This window comes from Sphaeramia orbicularis, chromosome 17 (assembly GCF_902148855.1).
Source record: "Sphaeramia orbicularis chromosome 17, fSphaOr1.1, whole genome shotgun sequence".
In the NCBI taxonomy this organism is placed as follows: Eukaryota; Metazoa; Chordata; class Actinopteri; order Kurtiformes; family Apogonidae; genus Sphaeramia; species Sphaeramia orbicularis.
Genome location: NC_043973.1, coordinates 36,264,572 through 36,288,701, shown reverse-complemented (window position 1 = coordinate 36,288,701; position 24,130 = coordinate 36,264,572). Strand labels below are relative to the sequence as shown.

Below are 24,130 nucleotides of genomic sequence, written 5' to 3'. Positions count from 1 at the left end.
CAGCTCTTTCATAATTCATAGTTTGAGTTCTTGTTTGTTCAGTATTAATTATCCTCCTTGTAAATCACAGCTGGACTGACTGTACATATCCGGACCAAGGAAAATAAAATTCTCCCTTTGTGCAGTAATCTACACCTGGATTTACTGACTAAATGTCCTCTAAAATTAACGTTTATTTGCAAGATAGTACAGCAAACCATTATGATAAAAAAAACTAATGAATCTGAGCAAAAAAAAAAAAAAGTCTCTGTTTTGAATGTCTGAGGTCACCAGAAATTTGTGATGTTAAAATGGGGTCACAAGCCAAAAACGGTTGGGAACAACTGCTGTAATGATTAACTAATGAGAATATTGTTTATGTAACTGCCTAATTAGAGTCTTTTCATTTTATCATCAAAGAGCATGTCAGTCATTTACCTGGTTCTTTAACAGTACAGTACAGTACATACCTATTTCTCTGCTTATCTTTTATTATCCTCACACTCCTGTTTTCAGTTTGAGTACCTTTAGAAGTTCCAGTACCTTTGTCAGCATGGAGGTCTTTTTTTCTAGGCATTTTTTTTATACTTCATGAACAGACTCTGGGTACTTTTCATGTTATTGTTTGATTAGACTTATTAAATCATAAAAATATAAAGAGTCTTGTATCCAAGCAACAGCACCATTGACGACGTTTCAGACAATAGTCGCAGGTAGGTGCAATTCCATCAAGCTGGTTTTATTTGCATTTTTAATCAGTGCAATAAAAACGACAGAAATGGCAAGACAAGAGGTTGTTATGCTTGTGATGGGTGGAAAGGTATCGACGTACAGTAAATTAAAACGAGTGCAGTAGAAGCAGATTCAGTGAATAATTGAGTGTCTATATGTGTGGAGTGACAAGGAATCACAAATCAGAGGCTTGAATGAACAGAAATCATAATAAAAGGAAAACAGTGATGAAACACCAGCTTGTATGAGGACCTGAGCAGAGAACTGTTAGTAAAACGCTTTAACAAACTGTGAAAGAGTTGGAAACACTGCATATGATCCAGACCAGTGGTTCAGTTTGGGGTAACAGCTGTCAGCTGCCTCAAAGTACACGCACGTCAAGTTTATCAGCTCGGCAATCAACAGTTCCGACTGTGTTATTGGACAAAATACTTCTTTTAAAAGGAAAACTTCTAAACCGTGATGATCTTGAAGAAACAACCGCACAACAGCGGTAGGGGTGTGTATTGGCAAGAATCTGGCAATATGACACAAATCACAATACCAGGATCACGATACGATATATCATGATACATCATGATACTGTTAAAAAGGCAATTTTTTGTTTTTCTTTTTGTTAAAAGATTATTTCCTGGAAGAATTACACCAGAAATATGCACAAATACTAAACACATTTGTATTTGATCACAACAGGATCTAATGCTACATCACAAAATGTTCCTGTGTTAAAACTTAAATTATATTTTACAGACAATATAGCTTAAGATCCTGCTCAAATGTTCAGATTCTATTAGTTCAGAACTAACATCAGAACATTATTTTTTGTGCAAACCCACCAAAGGAACTAACATCTGCCTCTCAGACAGTAACTAGAAAAAAGCACTCAGAGAGCGCAGACCTCTGCCAAGGCAGATCTGTCGCCCCCTGATCACCACCAAAATGTAATCCTTTGTTCCTTGTGCCAGTATCAACATTTCCTGAAATTTTCATGAAAATCCGCCCCATAATTTTTTGAGTTATCTTGCTAACAAACAAACAAACAAACCCTGGCAAAAACATAACCTCTTTGGCAGAGGTAAAAAGTGATTTTGGGATGCTTCACATAACCATTATTTAATAAAACAGTGTTAAATAATAAGAAATAAAATATAAACAAAAAAAAAGAAAAAAAAGAAAAATGAACCTCCACCATATCTGCATTTGAATAAATACCTAAAAATATCAATACAGTACTTTTTAATATCTATACAGCATTGTGAAATGAAATATTGCAATATATTGCAGAACTGATATTTTCTTACGCCCCTAAACAGCAGTAGATGGAAATGGATGTAACTTCACATTTTCTTGACTCCAAATTCAGCTCAAATTTCCAGCAAATTTAAATAGATTCCCCTTAATGGCATGAACATAGCGTACATGATATATTTGTCCCTAATCAATATAAATGTGAATATAAATCAGGCAAATCATCCACAGCCAGATGTTTCTCCCTCCGAGTCATTTAACATTACTTTAAATGCATGTAGACCAGCTCCAGGCAGAAGGAGCAGCATATTTTAACACACAGCTCGGTACAAGCTTTAGGGACAGATGATGTGGAAAAGTCCTGGAAGTGAAGACAGTAACCACCCAAACTTTTCTTGACAGATGTAGAAAAGATGGTAGAAGAACTTAAAAAAAAAAAAAAAAAAAGAAATATACCAGTGGGCTGACAAAGCAGATCCATCCGACACAATCAGCAGTGACGAGTTACAGCTTAAAATGAGTGATACATATTAAACTTATAGTTTCTTTTATTATTATTCTTATTGATTACAATTATTGTTGTTCAGCTAAAAGTATTCATTTCTCAAAGGGGATTTAGGTAGTATTTATATTCCAAATTTAAAACAGCAGGAGGAAATCACATAATAGAACACACTTAAGACAACCAAAACCATCAACAAATCAATATCCACAGACTGTATCAGTCACTGAATAAAGTGTAAAGCTCACTGTTTACACACATCTGTATTATGGTGTCACCAAGTTTTCTTCTTCAAACTAAAACTCGTAGCTGCCTATTTTGACAGTTGCTCAAAATAACACTGTGTTTTCTAATCCTCACATGCTGCATCAGCTGATAGTTTTCATTATAGCTCTGTTAGCTTAGCTCTGTTTTTAGACTGAAAACAGCCACAGTAAAACCACAAATCCCCTGTTTTCTGTACAGTTTGTGCTGTCAATAGCTGCACTAAAGATCTATTTAGAATTGAATAAATAAGGTCAGAACTGTCACAGTTTAGTCTGAACTGGTAGATAATAATATCATCACAACACATTGATAATAATAACATCACATTATAACTTTATACCTCCATAAGCCTCATCATCAAAGTCAAACGCTGCCATTTCATCATCAAACTCCATTCTTTTCATTTAGAGCTGTGTCCAGTGGGGAAAACAACAACGGAGCTTGTAGATTTTGTCACATTGACTCTAAAAGGTTCTCACTAGTCCCTCTAGTGGTCACATAAATCTGATGGACTGAAAGGAGGAATAGATTCAGTTCATATCTCTAAATTTGCATCTTTGGTGTAACTTAAAGACTCTTTATTCTAAACACTCTGATACTTTTAGGTCCTATGTGAATATTTTACCGTAGAAATACAACATATTGTTCCTTTAAGGCTCATTTATGCTCGCTTTATGAACGTACATCTGTTTCTAACGTTGTCAAGTGTCACTGCCTTCATACTAGAGGCAGACTGATAAGGGTTTTTCTTTGGCCAATGATGATGCAGATTTTTACCTCCACCAAGGAGGTTATGTTTTTGCCAGGGTTTGTTTGTTTGTTTGTTTGTTTGTATGTCTGTTTGTTAGTCTGTCCGTTAGTGTGCAACATAACTCAAAAAGTTAAGGACAGATTTGGATGAAATTTTCAGGGTTTGTTGGAAATGGGATAAGGAAGAAATGATTAAATTTTGGTGGTGATCAGGGGTGGGGGGGCCCACGGGGGGGGGGGGGGGGGGGGGGGGGCACTGATCGTTAGTGTGCAACATAACTCAAAAAGTTCTGGACAGATTTGGATGAAATTTTCAGGGTTTGTTGGAAATGGGATAAGGAAGAAATGATTAAATTTTGGTGGTGATCGGGGGTGGGGGGACCCACGGGGGGGGGGGGGCACTGATCGTTACTGTGCAACATAACTCAAAAAGTTCTGGACAGATTTGGATGAAATTTTCAGGGTTTGTTGGAAATGGGATAAGGAAGAAATGATTAAATTTTGGTGGTTATCGGGGGTGGGGGGGCCCACGGGGGGGGGGGCACTGATCAGCCTTGGCGGAGGTCTGCGCTCTCCGAGTGCTTCTAGTTAAAAATTTGGTCAGCCGATGGCCTATATCTACAGCTGATTTTGAGGCCAAAATTTACAGCTGATTTTTTTTTAAAGTACATTGACCATAAAATACAAATGAAACACTCAGACAATTAAGATTTTTATGCAGCAACATAAATGAAATTATTAATACACGTACACATTGTACTCTTTTAATATTTACTGAACTTCAAGTGCTGCCCATGCAGGTGCCTAATCAAATATATTATACTTTTTTCTACTGATCAAATATTGGCTTTCAAAAAAACATTGAGGCTGGTGGCTGATATTGAAAAAAAATCAATATATTGGTCTACCTCTACTTCATTCTTCGTGAATCCAGTGCGTTGCAGAGAGCGTTTCTCAATCACTCCACCAGAGGGCAGCGCTCTTCATTACCACACTGACTAAATATCACAAAGAAGAGTAACGTTTTTTGAGAAGAAAAGAAAGTCAATAATAAACATGTTTACGACAGAGGAGGTTTTACTAATGTGGATACAAATGTTGATATTGAGTTGTCATAAATATGTCGGTAGTTTTTCACTAAGACACACAGTCGCTCTTTGAAAAGTTTCACTATTTCTGGAAATTATTCTCCTCAAATCTCGACACTACCTCCATGTTTCCCAGTGGTACTGCTCCTTATTCTCTGTCTGGGTACGCATCTGCAAGCTCCCGAAAATTGACAGAATTATGTACGGAATGTATGCAGAGGACGGACAGAACGCTCTATCTGTACCTGTCTGCGTCTTTAACGTAGAGCATAAATGAGCCCTTATTGTCCTGAGCTTCCTTTAAAGAACAGATGATTCAGGAGCTAAACCAACATCTGAATACCTGTTCTCTTTTTTCTTGGCTGTGGCTCTGACAGTTATAGATCTACATTGAAACATCAATAATTCCCATCAAAGTGTTTCCTCTTCTGGAATCAATTCTCACATTAAAAAATCAATATCTAAACTCAGTAAATTTGGGGCAAATGTACATTTAATCACCAACGGGGGACACGGTAGAGACTGAGTTCACCAGGATCTAGTCTGAATAATCCCTGATTGATTGGATCATATTCCCCTTCAGCCTGTCATATACTAGTGTGAATTACAGCTCAATAAAACCATCTAAGCCTCTCCGTGTTGACGGCTCCTGCATTTTAAAAAATTACTGAATGCAGCATATTCAATGGTATATAAATAAATATGCTAGTGAAAGAAATACAGGTGGTTTTAAAGTAAGAAATCAAATAAATAATTGTCAAAATAAATAGCTGAACGAGGATCAGGATTTCAACTTTTAAATTCAGCTTGGAGATTTGTGTCCCTGAGCTTACCTCTCGTCTATTCAATAAAATATTTCTCAGCTGTAATAATATTTTCAAGCCGGTGATGTTGCTTTATGTGATGCTACTATATTTGACTGATGCTTATGTATGTATTTTAAAGTCTAGACTACAGAGGAAATATGTAGCAAACATAAAAATTACTGCAGCGCTCTAGTTTACATTTTATAAGAATATTGAATTAAATTGTGTTGGAAGCATTTTTTACATATAGTTATGTGCAGTTTGCAAATTCACACAATACTGGAATGTGTTCACAGCACTCAATATGCTTAAGCTAATCTGCTTTACACACAGTCTGTGATTGATTTTATAGTTTTGATGTGACTTTTGTGTAGTTCTATTACTGCTGTAAATTACACTGTTATGTTCAGTGAATGAATGAAAGAATAGCTTTACTGTCATTGCAGAATTAGAAATAAAAATGCTATAAAATTTACTGTGCCATTCCTGAGCTAAAAGTAATCAGTAATAAGACTAGAAACCAAACATACACAACACAATCATGCACAGAAAAAAAGTGAAATAACCATAAAAACACACAAAAAGCACATTTATGCAGATCTATTTTTATGAAATATTTTTGCATCATCATGATGTTGTTTATTGCCATGAATTAAAAGACAATACAGTGACTCAGTGGTTTGTACTGTTAGTCCACAGGGAGACAGTTGTGTGTTGAAATCCTGATCTGGCCTAATAGGACCTCTATGTGCCAGTTTGTGTTTATGTGAATTTTCTCTGAGAACTAAAGCACAATGATACTGTTTGCACCTTAAGGTTGACTGGTGTCTCTAAATTGAAGAAGTGCATCATGAATGATAAAACATTCTGGTGCAGGATTCTAATCAGAGCTGAGAGATCTGCCCAGATGATCATATGATAAATTGTAATTTTCTCACCAATTATAAACTGTAGGTTAGTTAGGTAGGTTTCTCTGTGTGTGTCATAGTTTTTTGTTGTTGTCTGACTAGAAACTTGCATTTTTGCATCATTTCAGACTGAAATTATTACAATATTTTCTAAAAATAATAATAATGGATTAGATCTGTTTTGCGCTTTTCAAGGCACCCAAAGCGCTTTACATTATTGATCCATTATTCATTCACTCTTACATTCATGGCCAATTTCTATATGAAGAAAACCAACACATCCACAGATTCCTGTACATACACCTGCAGTGTTTCCGTTGGCCTATTTTCTGAGTTCCAATCAATAACGTCTTCACCCCAACATAACTCTAAAGCATCTGTGTCGGAGTTTAGAAGTTGGATCCACAGCCGACAGACTTACAGTAATTCTTCATCATCCCTTCTACAACAGCACAAAACAACATATTACACAAAATATGCAAGTAAATGCTGATGCCTGTCGCTAGAAATGGACAGAAATAAACTCACAGACAAGAAAACTGTGCTAGTGACATGAACGCTATGAAATCACGGGCTAGTGTGACGCTGTCTGTAAAATACTGCGATTACACTGAAAAATTGACCATTCTGCATGAATGTTACTGAGTAGGGAAGTTTTGATGTCTTTTTTTTTTCTTTTTTTTGAAGACAAGATTTGTGCAATCCCTCTTAACCCATAAACACCCAAACAGCCACTGGTGATGTTTATTACCTGTTCATCCACTAATCCTATCAATACATGTAAATAACTGGTGTAAAATGCAGTTTGTCATCTTTTCACGGTCATCAGATATGACCCATTTGGACGTTCAGAGGCGCTGTAGTGAATGTGAAAACACCGTCAACTTCTACAACATTGATTCACCTGTAAAACCCATAGAGTTTGATCAATGACAATGGATGGAAACACTGGGTTTATGTTCAGTTAATGATAGATTTTGTTGAAAAGTCACTTTTTCCTCAGTTTTCTCTGTTTCGGATATAATAACCCTTAAGTTTAAAGGGAGCGTTTATGAACATCTACATAATCAGTGAATTTTATATCGGAAAATACATGATTTTCACTGAAAAAAATGCAAAATACAGTGGCTAATATTAAAATAAATGGTGAAAAATGTTAACTTAACTTAAAGGAGTGATATTTTTGCTTTTTTAAATGGAATTATGCATTTTAAAACATTTCCCTGTGGTCTACATAAACTGTAAATGCTCTGCTTGGGTCTGAATTCTTCATTAATTCAACTCCACAGGTCCATCTTCAACAATATTTCTGAGTAATGACACCAGAAAGGTCGTTTTGAGCGCTGGCCCTTTAAATGCATATGACCCAACCACCTCAAGGTTATTGACTGTGTGCTTTGTCCTGCTCAGCCACTTGTGTTCGTTAATACAACCAACAACTGAACATTTTAGGTAATCGGCTCCATCTTTGGACATATTTTCAGTTTTTACTACAACCGCTGCTGCTGATTAACAATTATGTTGTACTCTGAGAAATGTTTGTTGGAAGTCTGGACCTTATATCTGCAAATGTTGTGACGTAACTAGTTAAAAAATGTAACAAATTAAGCAGGGATTAAAACAGGTTGTAGAAATCTACCCAATTTTTGCGGGAATGAATATAAAGCAAGGATTAAAGCAAAAAATTTTTCATCTGACTGAAAATTTTCTTCTGGTCAAAATCATTGGCCACTATTAAAAATGATGCAATACAATACTACGATAGCGTACAAGTTTATATAGTCAAATTTGGCAATACTGTAAAACACACTGAATGGGAGAGTGTACAGGTGTAGAAGATTAGTAACATGGAGAGAAAAAATGTCATGAGTGGAATTGGTGGGGGGTCTGGGGGTCCTCCCCCAGAAAATTTTTAAAGCTTCAGGTCAATTTTGGTGCTCTCTGGTTAATTTTAAAGGGTATGAAAACCTTTGAAGCAAGTGAAAATAACTAGAAGAAAACCTTACTGCAAAAAATGAGTGAAAAACTTTTTATTTAACAATTTAGGAACTCCTAAAACATAACTCCAACTCCAACAGCACATGAATTTTGGGGAAAATATCTGTGTAAATGTAACCCTAACCAACTAATCTTTTATTTTTTTCTGTCAGGCGCGTAACCGCGTAAGGCTGCGGCGCGCACAGCCGCACGCACGGGAAGGGCACATACATGCAAACACAAACACACACACTAGTCATATACCGGCAAGAGGAGATACGCTATGAACCCAAACATGAAGGTACATGTAGATCAGTTGTGTCTTCTTCCCTTTTCGCGGTGGTTCTTTCATAATGAAAGCTACTTGTTAGCACTAAACTACAGTTAGCATCTGGAGGGTGAACTTCGGTAAAGCTGAACTTATCCATGTGTTTCTGAGGCACAGAATGAGCAGCGTTTCCTTCCAAAGAGAAATAGTCAATCTCTCCTCCCAACATAAAAATAAAGAAGTCATCTTATTATCATCACTGTTAAACCTATCAGCCCCCTGTGCGTGGCGTGCCTGTGTTAAACACCTGCAGACCCAGGACAGCAGACCCAGGACAGGATCGCGATGCCGACTGGACTCCGCGAAACACGTGGGGAAGTTACTTCAAAATGCCTTTTTTCCCCCTCAATTTTTCCATTTGACGGAAATCCGTCGTGGTGACGGAGAACTTTAATCCCTGATATAAAGATAGCTTTGCAGCACCTGGAGGGTTCAAATTCCAACTTTATGAACTATTAGAGTCCAAATACATAAATAAATGAACCAAAGACTAATAAAAGTGGGTTTAGCAAAATATGACTCCTTTAATGATAGATTTTGTTGAAAGTCCCTTTGACTTAATTTTAATGTGAGTGTTTGTGAGAATCTATATAATCAGTAAATTAAATACAGGAAAATGCATGGTTTTCACTGAAAAAAATGCAAAATGCAGTAGCTAATATTATAATAAATGGTGTTAAATCACTTAAGAAAGGTTAAATAGAGAGAAAAAGTCATTTGGGAACTGCCACTAAGGCTGCATTTCCATTACGTGGTTTCGGCTTGACTCGACTTGGCCTTTTTGCGTTTCCATTATGAAAAAGGACCTGGAATCTGGTACCTGGTACTAAGTTTTTGGTATCACCTCCACTGAGGTTCCAGGACTGGGGACCAGATACTAAAACGTGACGAGTAAACTCTGCAGACCACTGACTGATCAGAGAGTCGCCTCTGTGACCCGCCATTTTATAAAAAACAGATGCAGAAGTTTACAGTAAATATGTCGGTAGGTGAATCCACATGACGACAGTCTGTAAAACTACACCACGGTCGGTCCAGGAGGTTCAGACGTAAAAATTCATCATGAGCTTGACGAGACAACACGGAATGAGCGAGTTTATCAGCAACTCTCTGAGCAGACGACACAGAAGTAACGCGCCGCATCGCTATGACGACCAGGTACTGTAAAGTCGGTAGTAATGGAAACAGACTCCAGGAATAGGACCTGGTATCAGAGTCGAGCTGAGTCGAGCCGATTCTATGTAGTGGAAACGCGGCATAAAAAAGCACTGGGTCTTTATGGGTTAAAACTATATCATATTCCAAATTAAGATCACACAGTCTACAAACATGAGAGTGCCTGGGTTTAAGTATGCGTTTTGACTATTTATGCAGCCAAGGGCAGTGCATAATGTTTTAATATTACATATGTTTCCACTTCTTTGGCTCTATCCAGACCTTGCGTTAACATCTGTCCTGAGTGGATCTGAATACACACTTATGACTGGCTCTGACTTTGCTGCTTGATATGCACATAAACAAGCTCATCTACAGCCTGAAACTCAACATATGTTCATTATAAGTTAACAGCCTGGCTTTGTAAAGTTTCTTTACAAATTCAGATCATTGTGCTGCCCAAAGGCAACAGTTTTTTAGGTGAAGTATTTTCCACTTCATATTCTTCGCATAAACTGATGCCACGAATCCATCAATGCATGTTCTATATCGATATGACAACTTTGACCATTCTATTTGTTTTTATTGGCTTTCTTGCATGCCATACACTTTGGTGTTAATTGAATCTTCACGCTTATGTTTGTGAATTTCTATTGAATTTCATGAACTGCAGATACTGTTTTCTCACACAGAAAAAAAAAATGGGCAAAAGCAGTGCACTATTCAGTCTGCAATACACATATGCAGCCCTCATAATGCATCCTTGTGGGTTTTTAGGAAATTTGAGATGTCTTTAAAACTTAAAACACGGACCAGGCACGTCAGCCGAACAGGGAGTCCTTCAACATTTCTGTTCAGACAAAGAGGACGCAGACTGAGTGATCAGACATTAATGCATTAATGTATCCTGATTGTGTTCAGGCCTTTCATTAGCGCTGTCACCATGAGATCGGATTTGTAAGGACAGATGAACATTGTTCCAAAAGTCAAAAATGTACAAGACATATCAATTTCAACATATTTTTCTAAGACCCTAATAAGTAAAGGAATCAGCTGCATATTGAGTCATAACTAATATCCACGTTAATACTTCACTAAATCGCTAAATTTAAAGTATGTTTAAAACTAAGGTTTTATTTTTATTACTCCAAAATTCAAAAGCAAACATCTGCAAATGCACCAAAGGTATTGGCGCGAATGTGGTGAAGCTGATGTAGACCATTCACATATATTTTGGAAATGTCCACATATTACTGTTTTTGGAAGATGATTGGGGACGTACTGTACCATGTGTTGGGTTATTCAATTCCACTGATTCCTGATGTTCTATATCGTTGTGACTTTTGGGACACAACCATTCTTAAAAAGGATGAATATCTGGTTAAAACATTCTGAACAGCTGCAAAAAAAACAGGAAAAGCACTCGGAGAGCGCAGACCTCCACCAAGGCAGATCAGTGGGCCCCCGTGCCCCCCCCCCCCCCCCCCCCCCCCCCCCCCCCCTCGATCATCACCAAAATTTAATCATTTCTTCCTTGTGACAGTATCAACATTTCCTGAAAATTTCATGAAAATCCTTCCATAACTTTTTGAGTTATCTTGCTAACAAACAAACAAACATGCACACACGCACGCACGCAAACACACAAAGCAAAGCGATCAATATACCTCCTGGCGGACGTAACTAGAACAAGGAAATGGGGAAAGGCAACCATTCCATCAAAGGACCAGTGGATATCCACAATTGAAGAAATATTTGTAATGGAAAAATTAACACACAGACTGAGACTACAAGAGCCACAGTTGAATAAAAAGTGGAATAAATGGACTATATTTACACAAAATCAATAGACTGACTGTTGCTACACGGGCCCATTGTTTTCTTTTGTACTCATTTGTTCTCTTGGTTGTCGTGTTTTGTTTTGTTTTTTGTCTGTTTTTTTGGTTGTTCTTATAATTGTACATAAAACTCAATAAAGATTTAAGTTATAAAAAAGGTATTCAATAAATACAAAATATTAGGATAAAGTAAGTCAACTGTTAGTATAAACCTAAGATTCTGCTGAGATTTATATTATGTGTTTTATTTATATTATTGTTTAAAACTGTGCCATTTTGTTGTCTTGTTCTGTTTCTGCAACTTTCCTTCTTGTAAATAAGGCAGGCCAAAAAAACATGTTCCTTCAGCCTACGCCTTTTCACCCATACTTAACCCAGAAAGACCCAGTGCTACTTATGTGGCAGTTCCAAAATAGTTTTTTCTATATATTTCAGTTTTCTTAAGTGATTTTCATCATTTGTTATGATACTGTCCACTGTATTTTGTGTTTTTACAGTAAAAACCATGTGATTTCCTCTATGAAATTCACTGATCATGTAGATGTTCATTAAAGCTCAAATTAAAGTTGAGGGTTATTATATCAGACAGAGAAAACTGAAGAAACAGTGTCTTTTTCAGCAAAATATATCACTAAATTAACATATACCAAGTGTCTCCAGCCGCTGTAATTTATCAGACTCCACGGGTTTTAATGGTGAATCAATGTTGTAGAAAATGATGGTGTTTCCACGGTAACAACAGAGGCTCTGAAAGTAAAAATGGGTCATATCTGATGAGCATGAAAAGACGACCAACAGCATTTTACACCAATTATTTACATGTATTGATAGGATTAGTGGATCAACATGTATTGAACAGTTTAGATCAGTAGGTTTTTGTCGTCAGAGGCTGTTTGGGTCTTTATGGGTTAATAAAGAAATCAAAATTGTATGTATGTATAAATTGTGTTCTGTTAAATGGATGAATAAATTATTCCTACTACTCCTACTACTTTGAGCTCACATTCTGTTCATTCCTATATTCAGTCTGCTTCAGTACTATGTCCCTGAGTCCATAAAACAAATTCAGCTGTCATTCAACCACTTCACATGTGATGATAAAGAGCACAGGAAGTGGGTGATGTTGATAAGTAAAGCTACAAGAGTTGTAAAAGAAAAAAAAAAAGAAAAGAAAAAAGAAGAATTTTTTTGCATAACAGCTCTCTAACATTAGTTCCCACTGCATCTGCCAAACCAGATCTTTATGGATTACCCTGATATAAAATAAGGCTTTTATGAGTTTGTTCACATCTCCCTGCTTTGTGTTTCAATTGTCAGTCATTTATCTGCGCTGTCCAGTTCAGGGGACGGTAAATAAAGTAATGATTTATGCCAATGCGCAGCTGTGCATGAAGTGAAGTGATGCACTGCTGTAAACGAACCAGGAGCTGAAACAATATTAAGACACTTAAAACTGCAACCTGACTATGGAAAACTGCACCAGTACATTTAATGTAAATAAATGAATGTAGCCCCCCTGGACCTTAACTGGAGCCTCACTAAAGAATGTCTTTATAAGTAGTGTTAAGAGTAACGCGTTACAAAAATAATGCATTATAGTAACGGATTACTTTTTGCTATAACACAGTAGTGTAAGGCATTACTAACACTGGTCAACAACAAATTTATTGTTTAAGTTTTTTGAGCTGATTTAGGATCATTTTGGTGTGCTGAATCCAAAAATCACATTAATTTTGCTCAATCAGGTCAACTTTCTGAACTATGCTACATATTGGCTTTTTAACATTTTTGCTTACATTTATGGGCATTTTCACATCATATGACACAAAATTCTTTCATATTTCTTGCAATAAACGAGTTCTGAAGATTTTACTTTTGCCAATTTATGATTAATGTTTTTTTAATATTACAGGTGACTGAAATGGCTTCGACTAGAAGATCTTGCAAAAATAAGCCTGACATATTCTGCTACATCTGCGGTGAATACACCATTGTACCTAACAGGAATCAAGTCACAAGTTTCATAAAGTGTGCTTACCAATCTTATTTTGGTATTAAACTTGGTGACCAAGATAAAGTTTACAAAAATGTAATCAATTTTGTGAGAAGATCAAATTTTCAAAATCAAATTAGCAAAAAAACCTGACCTGATTGAGAAAAACAGATGTCATTTTTGGATTTAGCAGTGCTAAAATGGTCCTAATTCGGTTGAAAAAACCTAGACAACTTGCAAAAAATATGTTTTTTGTAACCCAGTGTGATCAATTTTCAGTAATATTTTACTCGGTACATGTTCAACAGCCCATGATTTAATTGCTCAAATGAAAAAAAAAAAAAAAAAAAAACCCACAAAACAGCAAGACCATGAGACATTCAGGCAGTGGTTCCCAACCTTTTTTGGCTCATGACCCCATTTTAACATCACTAATTTCTGGCGACCCCAGACATTCAAAATGGAGACTTTCTTTTTTTTGCTAAAATTAATTTGTTTTTGATCAAGTAATAGTTTGCTATACTATGTTCCAAGTAAAAGTAAATTTTAGATGAACATTTAGTCTATATAATGTATATTATTATGGACAGAGGCAGTAAATCCAGGTGTAGATTACTGCACAAAGGGAGAATTTTATTTTCCTTGGTCAGGATATGTACAGTCAGTCCAGCTGTGATTTACAAGGAGGAAAATTAATACTGAACAAACACGAACTGAAACTATGAATTATGAAAGAGCTGCAGCATCTGAAACTGACCACAATGAACATTTGACAGATAAACAGAACCGCAGTGCTGAAGTTTCAGACTCACAGTTTGTCATGTCTGTTATGGGTCAGGATTGTCTCTCTCAAATCACCATATATTTTTTTATTGGTAAGCTTTTTATTTTTATCAATTACTAGAAATTTCAGGCGACCCAACATGGGGTCCCATCCCCAAGGTTGAAAAACACTGCCTTAAGGAACAAAAGTCTGTCTGCAAAGTTCTGTTTCCTGTTGTTCAGCCAATGGGTGAAGATGACAGAAGACAGTCCACTGGTCACATGGACGTATGCTCATTACTAACCCTAACCCTGCTTTACAGAAGCTAGTTAGCATTAGCATGATCCCTGTGATCAGCAATGACAAGGTAAGCTAACGTTTCTATGGCTAGTTAATATTCTTTACCGATTGTGGATTTAGCTACCTGCATCCTCAGCGCTGCGTCCTCTGTTTGAATATGTGAAATGTTGAAAAAAAAAATGCAAGTGTTCCTGCTGGGATTCGAACATCGCAGACTGTAGCATGACTTACTGAGCGATCCGTCCACATGTATTTCAGGCTGCAAATTTATGCTCCTATCTCTTGTACTGGGGGGGTGGGCCTATTAGGGGGGTTTGGGCTCTACTATGCATGCACCATTTATGATGCGAGTCTGTATGTAGCTCAAAAATAACACAGGAGTCATGAAACGCTTTACAATTCTGAGACATTAATATCATAAGATAAGGAATTACTTTTAAATTACAGTAACAAGTCATCTGTAATGGATTACAGTTTGGAAGTAACCTGCACAACACTGATAATAAGTGAACAAACAGGCACGTTTGGACCTGGAAATGACTCTAATGGCACCGTGACGTCAGGCTTAACTGGATTCGATCCGAGAGGAAATCACTGGCATTGCACAATGGTCCTGATTGCTCTTGTGTTGGTAAAAGGCTGAACTGTTTAGAAACATTACCTCTGTACACAAATAGAAAAGTCTGTACGTTTTACAAAGTTACCATATCTGTTTTTTTTCCAATTAACTGAGCTCCACAATCCACCGGTTGTTCCATGTAGACTCCCCTTTGGCAACAGCCCTCTGGGGTACAACGCACCTGGTTGGAAATCATTGCTCATGGGTTTACTGTCAGTCCAAGCTTGTCACCATTTCAAATAACTGCAGCAGAACTAACGCAGAACTTATTGTGATGCAATGCTGCAACTCCCCGAGAGAGAGAAAGACCTAAACAAAAGTCTCAAATTGTCAGCTGCCGTCGTTTGTTATCTCATGCCCTTTGGACAAACATCAAACAGCTGAACTGGAGATATTCACAAACCAGCAGGGAGATACCGTTGAGCTGCTCTCTCCAATCCCTCCTCCCTCCGCCGCAGCAGTAAATGCCTACCTATGACTGTGTTGCCTGCTGTTCTGTATACCTTCCTCTCCTTCGGGGAGGCAATCAAATCACTGCCATGAGAAAAATGATCGGCACAGAAATAATTGGTGAAGCCGGACAGTGTGGAGTGTGTCATTACAGCCAATCATCCTAACGAGGGGACAGGCTGACTGTCTGTCCCTGGTGGGCAGATGGGTGTTGTATTTCCAGCCCAGGGTTTCGCCTGCAGCTGCTCCATCAGCATGCACATATGGCAAACAAAAGTGTTGAACTCAGAAATCTACACATGGACATTTACTGTATGTACTGTAAGCAATTAATAGTGATGAGCACGAGTCATCGGAGGGAAGGAACTTTGAAAGGAACAGATGTGAGAAAGAAATCCACCGCTTTGTCACATGATGCTATATGACCCGCAGCCATGTGTTATGTGCGTTTGGTGGTTTTTGACATTACAGAGGTCAGAGAAAAGCAGTTTAACCCTGAGGTTATTTATGAGTGCATAAAAAAATATGGAGCACATGCAACTCTGTGGGAATGGTGTAATGTAAAACATAATACGTGCATGCATCTGTGTATATGAAGTGAAAATGTACACAGTATGCACAAGGGAAGTAATAATAGCACCGGCTGTGATATTCTGAGTTGATACAAATACTTAAAAGAATAATATGGCTGATAGCTAATGTTTTTTTTCTTTGCATATTTTATGTTTGCTGTTATTTATTTATCCTTTTTGTGTTATAAACAAAGACATCTTTATGATAAAAACAAATCTGTTTGTCAGTGAGCGCATATTCAGTCATGTATATTCATGAAGCAACCTTTCATATAACCACAACGGATTAACAGTGGCCACTGACATCTGCGAATGTCTGATTTGCCGATGGGCTGAAGTCAGTCAATGAAGCCTAAACCACCCACTGTTCAGGTCACATAATACTAATATATGGGCTGTTCACATATAAGCCAGAAAAAAGGTTTGTTTGTTTTTTAAACTTCAAATATTATCCCTGAAAATTATTTTTTTTTGTGTTGTTATTACTCTTAACTTTCCAAATATATGTGTTCTTTTAGAATTTGTGTTGAAACAAAACATGCACACTGTAAAAAATGACTGCAGAATTAACACCAAAAAGTTGTAAAATTGCAACATAAAAAAACTGTAAGTGACAATACAATGCAAAGTTGTTTATTTGAAAAGATTTTTGTGTTAACGATTAAATCAAATATAGCTGTAGTTTTTACAGAAAGAGTATGTGAACACAACCAGATTTGGATGTAGAAATGATGTATTCATATTGTTTTTAGACAATAAAACTGTAAATTGAAAAACAATGCAGTGTTCTTTAAATTGCAAGACCATAATGTTGAAATAACAATCTATTTGCTTTAAATATATACACATATATATATATATATATATATATATATATATATATATATATATATATATATATATATATATATATATATATATATGTATATATATATAGTTATAAAAAAGTAAACATTTACAATGTAACATTTTAAATTTGTAAATGAATGGGTTGGTAGAGTTGGTTGAGCAGCTCATCCAATAACCAAAGGGTTGGTGGTTCCAATCCTGGCTCTGACTGTCCATATGTCAAAGTGTCCATGGAAGACACTGAACCCTAAACTGGTCCCAGTTGGACCTGGTGGTTTTGGAAAGAGCTGTGGACACCATGAAGGTGGAGAAAATGAGCTAAATAAGTGCAGAACATTTACCATTTAAATCCAGTGTTAAGTCTACATGTTTAAAATGTTAAATCTACATGTTACTCCCTTAAATATGTTTACAGTTGGATGTGTTTTTTACAGTATTGTTCTGGAAACCACAGCTGCCAGTTTTTTTTCCGTAAAAACAACAGTATTTTTTTTACAGTGCATTTTTTCATCAATTTACTATATCAGTGCATTACTTGTCATATGGAGTGATGTGACAGCGATTTCATATAGTACATAAAGTATATGCACAACCTAGAAATGAAACCTATTAGACAACTGAGATACAAAAAAATCAACAATATAGCAAACCAAATACATGTGTACATAAACAAATGTACTAATCCATGTTTATTTCATAAATATCAGACACTTATGTCTGAATAAATCTAAAAGATGCTTGTAGACTCTGTCACAATCATTAAAGAACTGCTTCAGATATTAGTTTGCAGAGTTATTATGCTTGTTTACGTTCACCGCTGCAAAAACAACTTTACTACCTAAAAATTCCACGTAATTTTCTATTTTCTCTTAGAAATCTCCCTCACCCTGAGGTTCTTCACTCCTACTGCAATCAGTCAGTAGTAATTTATTTATTTATGTCAATGTGATCCGTGCAAGTTTTGCTTATAAGTCTAAAGTCTACAATGAAAATACAAATGCAGTTTTCAGGTGTTTAATGTTAATACATGAATCTTGTTTATATGTGTTAATAAACAGCTGTTAGGCTTGTACTAGTGGGATAAAACGACCAGAAAAAGACATCACAAATTGAGTTTACGTCTTGTCCATTTAAATGTTATTATTGTGAAAGCCTAAGATCTGTGATGTGTTAATTAAGTCCCCTTATGGGTCGCATATACAGGTACATAAACATTACGCTTGATAAATAGACCAAATCATGCGAAGAAAGTGACTCTTGTGTCATCTGTAGGACTAATTTTGTTACATCAGCTATTGTTAATTTTAACTCCCTATTCCCTTAGTCCCTCAGTTTTGATTTCTCTCGGATGAAACACCTTTGTGTGATGAGATGATAGTCTATCTAAACTGTCTACCTCGCTCTTATTTTCACTGACTGCCACTAATTATGGAACAGATTTGGAAAAGAAAAGCCTCAAGTAAAGGGAATGGCATTTTTATGAAGCATGGGCTATTGACAAAATGCAGGTGTCACTAAGAGATAAACACCATCGCCTAAAAGATTCCTGAGAGGAGATAATGGACCAGATGATTCATACACCTGTAAATGCACATCATAAAGCATTTTTTCACTTCAGAATACCCTTGGCAATGTCCAGCCCAGCAGACACCAACAATCTGCATTAATCAACCAAACTATAAAGACTGCAGATACGGCGACAAAACACATCGAAAATAAACCCAATCATGAACACGTCATAGTGCATTTACAATACGTAAACACACATGTGACAAGAGGGCATCGATGGAAACATAACGGGTATGAAAAACAGGAATGCACTGCAAGTCTACAGGATGATAATGAGGAATATTTACACAAAGACAGCAGCGTAGTGCAGCTCAGGGACGCCGCTGGAAGTCAGTGAAAAGATGTGACAGATATGCACTGTCATGGGATTAAGGAACTCCTGCTACAGGGGTCATTTAAGACATGAGCAATAGCAGAATTATCTGTGCACGCAGGGAAAAAGACGAAACCAGCCAGAAAAGAGGAGGAATATTTTTATCACTGATCTCTGTTCAGTCTAAAACAGTGTTTTTCAACATTGGGGTCGGGAATTCAGATGGGGTCGCCTGAAATTTATAGTAATTGATAAAAAAAAAAACAACTAAAACTTACCAATAAAAAACATATGGTGAGTTGACAGAGACAATCCCAATCCATAACAGACATGACAAACTGTGAGTCTGAAACTGCAGCACTGTGGTTCTGTTTCTGTGTCAAATGTTCATTGTGGTCAGTTTCAGATGCTGCAGCTCTTTCATAATTCATAGTTTGAGTTCTTGTTTGTTCAGTATTAATTGTCCTCCTTGTAAATCACAGCTGGACTGACTGTACATATCCTGACCAAGGAAAATCAAATTCTCCCTTTGTGCATTAATCTACACTTGGATTTACTGCCTCTGTCCACAAAAATGTACATTATATAAACTAAATGTCATCTAAAATTAACATTTATTTGTAACATAGTACAGCAAACTATTAAATGATCAAAAACAAATTAATTTTAGCAAAAAAAAAAAAAGTGTCTGTTTTGAATGTCTGGGGTCACCAGAAATTTGTGATGTTAAAATGGAGTCACGAGCCAAAAAAGGTTGGAAACCACTAGTCTAAAGTGATTCAAGTATGTTTTTTTTTTTTTTTTTTTTAAAAAGGAAAGGTGCAAAAGGATTCTGGATTTGGTCATTGGGTTTGCATATAATTCCGTGCAGGTGTGGTACCTGTGAGTGTGCAGGTTTTCATTTCCAACACTAAAAACAGCTGCTTCCACTGATTAGTTCCTCTCTGGCTCAAAGTGCTCATCAGTGAAATGATCTAGTGGGATGTTGAGTGAAATGAATACCTGCAAACACTCACAGACCAGCCTCTGAGAAAATAAATCCAACACAGAGCAATGCCCATTTATCTCTGACACATTGACAGTGCTTATATTAACCTTAAATATCACAGTGGGGAGACCTTAACCTTACCCCTGACATCCAAATCTTAAAGCCTTTTAATGTTTAGATCACAGGTGTCAAACATGCGGCCCAGGGACCAAAACTGGCCCGCCAAAGGTTCCAATCCGGATGAACTTACAAAGTGCAAAATGCAAAAATTACCCTGAAGATAATAACAGTCAAGGGTATCAAACTCAAAAATAACAGCATCATAATCTAGAAATAATGACTCCAAATGTTCTTCTTGGTTTAATGTGAGAAAAATAATATGACATTATGCCTCTAAATAATGCCAACATAATTTTTTTTCTCTTTGAGTTATTGCAAAGAACATTAAATTCTGACATCCTTTAACAATAAAATGTCAATAACCTGAACAAATATGAACATTCTGGAATGTCTAAAGAAAAATAGGTGTAAATTCAACAATATTCTGCCTGTTTTGTGTCTTTGTAGATCGGATCTGTAATGCACATGTAGAAATCATAAGTTGAGGCATAAAATTAATAAAATTGTACTTGTTTTTCTTCAGAAATTTCTTTTTTTTTTCACTTATTCACATTTTTTGTTTTGGATAGAAATAGTTTCATCATTTAATGTTATTTTTTGCATATAAAAAATTTAGAGTTGTTATTATTTACAGGTTATTATGTTATTATTTGACTGGTCTGACCCACTGGAGATCAAATTTAGCTGAATGTGGAACCTGAGAGAAAATGAGTTTGACAGCCCTGGTTTAGAACCACAGAGATGGTTTGTCCACATAACTAGGGGTGTTAGAAAATATTGGTTTATTTTATTTCACGATACTGTATCGATATTAAAAAAGTACTGCATCGATATTTTTAGGTATTTATTCAAATGCAGATATGGCGGAGGTTTGTTTTTGTTTTTTTGGTTTTCTTTATTGTTTTTATTTTATTTAATATAATTTAACACTGTTTTATTAAATAATGGTTACTTGATGTATCCTAAAAGTACTTTTTACTGTCTGAAAGGGAGATGTTAAATAAAAATACTGTTCTGATGTTAGTTCTGAACTAATAGAATCTGAACATTTGAACAGGATCTGAAACTGTAATGTCTGTTAAACAGAATTTCAGTTTGAACACAGGAACATTTTATGATATAGCATTAGCCTAATGCCCATGCCTAAAGAGGAATAAAAATCTTGATTCACCCTTTCATGCATAGTGGTCACTCCAGTGGACAGTTCTTCTCCAGCTGTTCTCTTGTATATTCATGGGTTTTGTTGGTTTAGTTCCATATCAGCCAACACAGTGGCTGTTTATGCACCATCCCATATACTGATATTCAGACCATTACTGTAACTTTGCTCTTCTTCATAAACCTGATCTGCATTAACATGTTTGAGTGGAAATCACCTGTTATTCATTAGACAAAAAGGTTTTTTTTTTTTTTTTTGCATGTTATTTCCATGACGTGAGTAATAACTAGGACTAGAATATGTTAAAATGTGAGAAAACATCAGATGTGCAGCATTAAAAATGTTTTATTTCGTTGTTTTCATATTACTTTCTTACGGAACAGGATTAGGGCCACTGGACTTTAATCTCAGAATTCTGCCTTTTTTCTCAGAATTCTGCTTTTTTCCCTCAGAATTCTGACTTTAAACTCAGAATTTTGACGTTAATCTCAGAATTCTAACTTTTTTCTCCGAATTCTGACTTTAACTCCAAATTCTGCCTTTTTTTCCTCAGAATTCTGCTTTTTTTCCCACAGAATTCTGACTTTAAACTCAGAATTTTGACGTTAATCTCAGAATTCTGACTTTTTTCTCAGAATTCTGACTTTTTTTTTCTCATAATAATAATAATAAGAAGAAATACATATTGGACTTTAGTTTATTCTATTTTTTTCCAGTGGCCCTAATGCTCTTCCGTACTTTCTGATATTGGGTTTTAAACATACGTTTCTTTACTTCAAAAATTAAATCTATGGACATTTTTATAACTCCATGAAAAAAAAAAATGGATCGCTTTTTTTTTTTTTTTTTTTAATGTGTAAAGAGGAATAAAAACACTCAAGAAAAAAATCTTTACTAAGGTTCTCGTAATTCGTGCATGAAAGGGTTAATATTTGTGCAGATTTCTGCTGTAAATCAATTCTTCCAGGAAAAAATCTTTCAAAAAAACCCCAAAACCATTAAAAAAACTGCCTTTTTATCAGTATCATGATACATCATATTTGTGATTGTAGAACTGTGATTTGTATGGTATTGCCAGATTCTTGCCAATACACACTTCTACACATAACCACACACATACACAAACACACACACACTCCCATCTGTCTCACCTGTAGATCTTGTATCTGGTGGCATATCCTTGCTGGTACCTCTCTGCAGCCTCTGTGAACTCTAGGGACTGATGGAAGGGCCCTTTATCGGACAGCAGCCAGCTCAGGGAGTCTCCTGGTCCTGATCCTGGTCCTGCTCCAGCTCCAGTGGCCCCGGAGCTCCAGCCCCAGCAGCAGACCCAGAGGCTGAGAGCCGCCGTCCCCTTCCATAGCAGAGACAGCCGCTTATGACTGGTTCTCTGACAGCTCATGCTTCACCCAGCGACACCTCATTCTCTCCGGACTGGTGGAAGATGACACACACACATAAACACACACACAGTAATAATAAATACCACAGTTTCAGAGCCGTGCGTGGCGCAGATTGACCAAACTGCGCACATATGACACTCACCTGATTTTGCAATGTGGACCAAAGGATGCGCCTCCGGGAAGAACCCAACTCCTTTCTTACGTTGGCTACAAGTCAAACCTCTCCTGTTGTGTGACAATAATCGACAATAAGTGTTAATTGGAGGTAAGTTCTTCTCTTTTCCAGATGGACTTGATGCGCGCTCTGGCTCAACTTTATTTTTGGAGACGATCCGGATCCTCCAGCATCCGCGCATCTCTCCACTGAAGTTGCAGCAGCGGAGGCAAGAAAAAGGAGTTCATTCTGAGCAGGTCCGTGCAGGGAGATTAAAAAAAAAAAAAAAAAATTACAAATGAAATCACAGCTAGAATATCTCCAGATGTTGCACAGGAAAGGTAGATATTTCCATCTTTAGTAAATCCCTCTGTTTGGTCCGGGAAGTGCGCGTTTTCTTGGTGGAATTCTTGCGCTGCGTATGAGATGCTGTGCCCTCTCCTCTGTGGGAGCTGGTGGAGGAATGAGCAGCTGCTTCAACACACGGAGCTTTTCGCCTCCCCCCCACCCCCCACCCCCCACCCCCACCCACCCATCATGCATTTTTTTGTGCATCGAGAAGGTAAAATAACTCCCAAGTTTAAAGGAAACCTGGGTGGTTGGTTATTAACGGTGCACTGTACAAAAAAAAAACAAAAAACAAAAAACTGGCAGCTGGGGTTTCCAGAACAATACTGTAAAAAAACACATCCAACTGTAAACATATTTACGGAGTAACATGTAAATTGAACATTTTAAACCTGTAGATTTAACAGTTTAAACACGTAGATTTAACAGTTCAAACATGTAGATTTAACATTTTAAACATGTAGATTTAACAGTTTAAACCTGTAGACTGAACATTTTAAACACGTAGATTTAACAGTTCAAACATGTAGATTTAACATTTTAAACACGTAGATTTAACAGTTCAAACATGTAGATTTAACATTTTAAACACGTAGATTTAACAGTTTAAACATGTAGATTTAACAGTTTAAACATGTAGACTTAACAGTTTAAACATGTAGATTTAACACTGGATTTAAATGGTAAACGTTCTGCACTTCTTTAGCTCATTTTCTCCTCCTTCATGGCGCACACAGCTCTTTCCAAATCCATCAGGTCCAACTGGCACCAGTTTAGGGTTCAGTGTCTTCCATGGACACTTGGACATATGGACAGTCAGAGCCAGGATTGGAACCACCAACCCTTTGGTTACTGGACGAGTCGCTCTACCAACTCTACCAACCCATTCATTTACAAATTTAAAATGTTACATTGTTAAGTGTTTACTTTTTATAACTTTTCTATAAAAAAT

The 24,130-nt window shown here is 36.6% G+C and overlaps 1 protein-coding gene across 1 annotated transcript in view; it reads right to left on the bottom strand.

Annotated features, from left to right (window-relative positions):
* The window catches only part of LOC115437893 (BMP/retinoic acid-inducible neural-specific protein 3-like), a 74,629-nt gene extending 51,353 nt beyond the window's left edge, over positions 1-23,276 (bottom strand). Inside the window, exons 1-2 of the mRNA XM_030161275.1 lie at positions 22,819-23,276; positions 22,425-22,707 (exon numbers count right to left, since the gene is read on the bottom strand). Of these exons, the coding sequence (XP_030017135.1) occupies positions 22,425-22,675 (251 nt within the window). The 5' untranslated portion in view covers positions 22,676-22,707; positions 22,819-23,276. The remainder of the gene's footprint in view (positions 1-22,424; positions 22,708-22,818) is intronic.
* Positions 23,277-24,130: the final 854 nt, after the last annotated feature.